The sequence below is a fragment of the Sphaerodactylus townsendi genome, linkage group LG07, assembly GCF_021028975.2.
Source record: "Sphaerodactylus townsendi isolate TG3544 linkage group LG07, MPM_Stown_v2.3, whole genome shotgun sequence".
Lineage (NCBI taxonomy): Eukaryota > Metazoa > Chordata > Lepidosauria > Squamata > Sphaerodactylidae > Sphaerodactylus > Sphaerodactylus townsendi.
Window position 1 is genome coordinate 94646686 of NC_059431.1, and position 6000 is coordinate 94652685.

The 6000-nt window shown below is 45.6% G+C and overlaps 1 protein-coding gene across 3 annotated transcripts in view; it reads left to right on the top strand.

Moving 5' to 3' along the window:
- LOC125437113 (SUN domain-containing protein 3-like) overlaps positions 1-4096 on the top strand; it is a 104083-nt gene extending 99987 nt beyond the window's left edge. For all 3 annotated transcript variants that reach the window (XM_048504485.1, XM_048504484.1, XM_048504483.1), the window contains 2 exons: positions 1186-1275; positions 3625-4096. In XM_048504485.1, the coding sequence (XP_048360442.1) occupies positions 1186-1275; positions 3625-3768 (234 nt within the window). In that variant the 3' untranslated portion in view covers positions 3769-4096. The remainder of the gene's footprint in view (positions 1-1185; positions 1276-3624) is intronic.
- The last annotated feature ends 1904 nt before the right edge of the window (positions 4097-6000 follow it).

The following is a 6000-nucleotide window of genomic DNA, read 5'->3' on the forward strand; positions in this document are numbered from 1 at the left end:
TATTCTCTTTCCCAAATCTGTTTTATGCTAAACATTTCAGAAAAAAAAAACACAGTCCAAGCGTGTTATGGCAAATGGACAGGGAAGAGCATACCACACACTCCATTTTCCTGTTATCAGCCCTTGATGGCTGCCATTTTCCCACCATGACACCAGCAGGCTTTTTTAAAAAAAAACAGTAATTGGGTTTAGTACTATGTTTTTGTTTTTTTGTTTTCTTTGTAAAACTCTCCAGTGGTGTGGCAGGGAAAATGGTGGTGATGACAGGTGAAAGTAGGAAAGCATGCAGAAAACACCTGTTTGGAAGCTCCATTGTCATTGCGGATGCCATCGTATTCAATGCAGCAGTGAAGCAGTGCAGAGAATCCTGGCTGTGTAAAAGTACCCTGAGAAAGCTGAAATGTAGGGGAGCAGGAAGCCGATTCAGTTCCTCTCATCCCCACCATCCTTAGGTCTAGACTGGAAAAACTCTGAAGAGGATTGCCCCTATGATCATGAAGACTGGAGAAAGGGATGTCCTCCTAGGCCCAACCATGACTTCTTTGCCCAAGCCACTGATATTAAAGGGACTGCAACAGGCCATGCAGTTGGGATGTGATCAAAATAGGGGTCTCTTTGTTTATGAATGTGCCCCATGTCAGCCACCTATGGTGCAGAGTTACTCCAGCCTAAACCTGTTGACTTAAATGGATTTAGGTTGGACTAAATCTGAAGAGGACTGCCCCAGTAAGCATACAGTGTGGAGAAAGGTATGTTCTTCCAGGACCCACCATGGTTTTGCCATCCAGGCTTCCTGGTTCTTTCTAACCCATCAAAACAGGTTCTTTCTCTGGGTAACAGTCAGATCCTAGGTCTTGAATTCCTGGTAAATTCTCTGCTTGGCTTGCTTCTTACCTACTGTTTCCCTGCATCCTTTTTCCAACCCCCTTCAACTGGAGTACTTGGTGGAACTTTGCCCGTTACATGTACTTCCATGCTCATTTCTAAAGACATTTGCTTTTATTAAAGGCTGATGAGACTGAGTTGTCAAGGGGAAAACTGGGAGATCAATTCCTGTGCACTGACCTTGGTCTTACCTGGATGCAGAATTGCTAGACACTGCCTAGGCCTCTCATACAGAGTTTAATTGTATCTTTTGTTGCAATGTCTTTCCATATGTTCCAACTAACTCCCCTTCTGTTCCAGGGTCTAGATAATGAGACGGATGAAGAAACTCTGCTGGGAATGTTTACGTATGACATTGAAAAAGAAACCATTCAGACATTCCATCTCAAGGTACCCTGAAAATGACATCAGAGGATAGTAGTACAAGTGAAGAAGTCCATTGCAATGGGGCCATTCTGAAAGAGGCGTTGACATTTGTTCTGTGAACACAGGAACAGATTACTCCTCTAGGGATTTTTAATGTGGTCATGTGGTTCCATGAATGTCAAGGCCAGCACCATGGACAGCAGACCCAACAGGCTGAGAACAGGAAACACGAGTCAAAGACTGGGTGATGGACTGTAGTAAGAAATAAGCCAGTGTCCAGTGTTCATGTTACAAAGGACTTGTTTTAATTTGGGGGCTTTGTATCAGACATGTGATGGAAGAATTGAACCTCCCAGCCCTTTTCTGCTCATAGCCATGCTATGTGAGGAGAAGCAACTATGGCTTCTTCCCTGCACACCACTTCCACATCCTCAAACCACACTGTTTAGCCTGTTCCACTGCACCTATGATATAAAGTCCTGCTGTTGTTCCTCCAACAATCAACAGGAATTTGTAATATGACAAATGGCCCTGACAGTCACAGTCGTGGAGGAGCATAGTGACATTTACCCATCACGCTCCTTCTCAACACTCATGCAAAGAGAGGCAGGAGGTCTGGTCCCCTGCCCCTCATGCCAAGAAATGTGCCAAAAAGATGTCAGGAAATGGCAGCTTTGTGAGGACTCTGAAATCCACCTGAAGTTCCCAACCCATAGATTGAGGACCACTACTTTATAGGATGTTGACTTGTGCAGTTTTGCTCAAGCAAGCAGTGGATCAAAGACTGTGGCAGCAAATAGGACCTCAGTATACTTTCCAATGAAACAAAAGTGTGCATACTGTTGGAGGGGGAGGGGAGGGAGAGGTGGCATGCAAGGGAAGGGAGGGAGGGGTGGCATGCAAGAGGGAGGGAAGGGGAGACGGCCCAGCATCTGGACCTGCCCCATCCACCCTTGCGGACGGACGGGGAGGGGTGGCATGCAAAGAAAGGAGTGGGGGAGGGGAGTGAGTGAGTGAGGGGTAGCATGCAAGGGTGGAGAGGGGAGTGGCCCGGCATTTGGACATGGCCCACCCACCCCAGGAGAGAAAGGGGAGGGAGGGTGGCATGCAAGGGAAGGGAGTGGGAGAGGGAAGGGAGTGAGGGGTAACATGCAAGGGAGGGGAGGGAGGAGGTGGACCTGGGCCACCCACCCTAGTGGAGGGAGGGAGAGGGGTGGCATGCAAGGGAAAAGGAGGGAGAGAGGGGTGGCATGCAAGGGAGCAGAGGAATATACAGCAGAGGGATGTACAGCAGATGGTTCACATGATTTAATGTAATTTCATTTTAAAATTGAATCCGAATATATTTACCTTGTGCTAAGTTATCCCTGCTGTGGTGCCTGTCAATGGGTCTTGTTGTGACCATTTGCTTATTCTCCAAAGCATCTTTTCCCAAAGAATAGAGCCAATCCTAGCTTTCTTCCACCTCAGTGGAACAAGAGAATCCAGAAACAATTGATTTTATAGTAAGGGGATTGCTTGGCTTTCAACTTCCTCACATTCTGTGATTGGCCCTAGTACCCCATGGCAGTGTGTTTCTAACTAGCCCCAACCCTCCATGGCAACCATTTTGTGCTGGCACCCATCCCCTGTTCTTTAAATTCTACAAGTAGCTACAGGTGCAACCAGACTGTGCTAGGCTTTGCGTACACAGAGAAGATAATAGAGATTCAGCTGCAGGGATACAAATGCTACACGTTAGTGCAAGCAGACAGCAAGCAGTAATTTTAAATCTTCTGTTTACACAACCACAACAACAACCTTTATTAGGCATATAAAAAAGGCTCTAGACCGTTACCAGACATGTGTGAAGTACAAAACAAGAATACATTCAAAACACAGACAGAGAAACTTTATCTAGCATTGAATGTTACTTAGAAAGTTCTGTCACTTGTAAAAGAAATTTTGCTACTTTTTCCAAGAGCACGACATCTGTATTGTTTAACAGGAGCTCCACAACAGAACTGTCAGAGTCTCTTTCAGATTTGTCTAGGGCCAGCCATATCTTGGACAATTGAGTATAATGTGAGCAAGAGTCTCCACTTAGTTTTTACAGTATGGACAAACCCAATCCTGGAGAGGGATAGATAAGTAGCGACCCTTTGTAATGGCAGATGGAAAAGTATTGCATCTGGACCTTGTAATAATCCATCTCTGTTGGGGTTCAGTTAATAGTTCAAGATATTTGGCTATGTGCCCCTGTTCTGGTACTATTCCGACAGACTTCTGTTTACACAAGGACTGCTATGCACATAGAAATCTTCTGTGGGAGCTAACCTTCTGACATGATTTGAGATGATGATCCAGATTATTCATTCATTTGTCTATTTTCAGAATCAACATTCAAAAGAGTTTCTGTATGTAAAGTTCAAGGTGTGGAGCAACTGGGGAAACTCAGAGTTCACCTGTATCTATCGACTCAGAGTACATGGGAATTTTGCCAGCCATCTGGGCCCTTTGGATGAAAGCAGTGAGTGAAAGTCTTTCCAGATGAATAAAGGAAGCCGCAACTTGGAAGAGTCTCCAAAGCTTGTTCTGATTTTCCTAGCGGAGGGACACATATAGAACAGAGAGTAGTCATCATTGTTCCAAGACTTTTCAGGCTGGACGGATTTTGATGCTGTCACATGTGTCTGTCAGACATGGAGAACAACCGGTGAAATTTCCATTTGATCAATGCCAGGTTAGGAGAGAGACCCAGTGATCTTAGTCTTAGGGATGTTTTTAGCAATGTCCAATCCTCTGTGTGTATATGTGTATGGGGGTAGTAGTTAATTGTCCAATAAAGGTGTCTGTTTGGAAGCAAGTGTCCTCTTTGCAGGAAAGATGCCTCTATCTTATGAAATTAAAACTTGAACAGAACCACAGTTTAAATGCCTTCCTGGCCCAGCAATGAGCGCATATTGCATTTCACCAGTGTCGTATAGTGGTTAAGAATGGGACTTGAATCTGGAGAACCAGGTTTGATTCCCCGCTCCTCCACATGTGCTGTGGACTTTAATCTGTTGAGCAGGATTTGTTTCTTCAGTCTTACAGATGAAGCCTGCTGGGTGATCTTGGGCTCAAAAACACAAGTGATATCAAAGACAGACGGGCTTGGGGCAACTTGAAATTTTGCTGCCCTGCATTGCCTGATTGGATATACTCAAGATGCACTACACTGCCCCAAAGGAACACTGAGGACAACTCTCAATCATGCATGTTTACGCACAACCCAAATGCAGTGTCCACCTCTGTACCAGTAGCTTTAGTAAAGCTGCAAAATAGACTGGCATACACCTCACAGATAGTATAGTGCTTCAGTTACAGCCCTAATTAGTTCCCTCAACAAATCCTTAGCTTGCATGTACAATAGATGGAGTACTCCTGGGTTGACATACTGTCAGTATAATAGCTGGTAACAGACATCCCCTCCTCTCATGATCTCTTAGGGCTGCCAGCCCCAGGTTGGGAAATTCCTGGAAATGTCAGGTGGAGTCAGCAGAAGGTGGAGTCTGTGGAGGGGAGGGACCACATCACGCTATAACACCATGGGGTCCACCATCCAAAGCAGCTGTTTTCTCCAGGGGAACTGATCCATGTCATCTGAAGATCAGCTGAAATTCTGGAAGATCTGCAGATCCCACCTGGAGATTCGATATACGAACAAAAAAAAAAGGGGGGGGGGTTAACAAGAGACCAGGAAACCAGCCACTTTGCACCCAGTGACAAGGAATACAAAGGTTCTGAATAATTTCTAAAATAAACAAAATTTATTCTTGACACAGACCATGCCATGCAATCCCAATTTTAATTTTAATCTCAACCAAAGTGCAAGCTATTGTTCTAAATGATTCAATCTAGTCCTTGATGCAAACCGCATTTTAAAATCTCAATTAAGTCTAAATCTGTGCTCTGATTGCGTCCATGTTTAAATACATGTTTTTCCCCCCAATGTTGTTTCAGGCTAATCAGTCACTGGTTTAAGACCTGATTGTGGTGCCTTCTTGGCTCGAAGACATTTTACAATAAATACATGAATAATGAGAAACTTAGAATTATATCCCACTTACAAAACTGAGATTGTAAAGCATGATTGGTGTCAAGAATAAGTTGGTTGAAACTACTTTGTACTTCCAGCCATTAGGTGCAAAGTGGTTGGTTACCACCTGGAGATTGGCAACCCTATGACCTCTTCAAATTGAAAGTTACCGGAAATAGTTCTAGGACAGTGATGGCGAACCTATGGCACGGGTGCCAGAGGTGGCACTTGGACCCCTCTCTGTGGGCACGCGGACACAGAGTTCATCATGTGGGGTGCGGAAAATCACCACCACCACCCACACACACATCTAGGCTGGCCTGGGCCACTGAGCACGACGTGCACGCACCGCGGTGAGCAGGGAGGACTCAGCTGGAGGACCTGGTGCCTGTGTTCCTGCCCAAGGTGGGGGTGCAGAGGAGGCAGAGATGCTAGAGAGGCACAGAGCGGTGTGCACGGGACTTGCTGAAGGCTTGAGCAGGCTGGCCCCTTCTCGAGCAGGTGGGGCGGAGGAAGAGGGAGCGAACCGGTTTGTTCTAAACTAAAACCTCAGCATTCAGGTTAAATTGCCGGGTTGGCACTTCGCGATAAACAAGTGCGGTTTGGGTTGCAATTTGGGCTCTCGGTCTCAAAAAGGTTTGCCATCACTGTTCTAGGATCTAAGAAACTCAGTCACACAATGTCAAGCA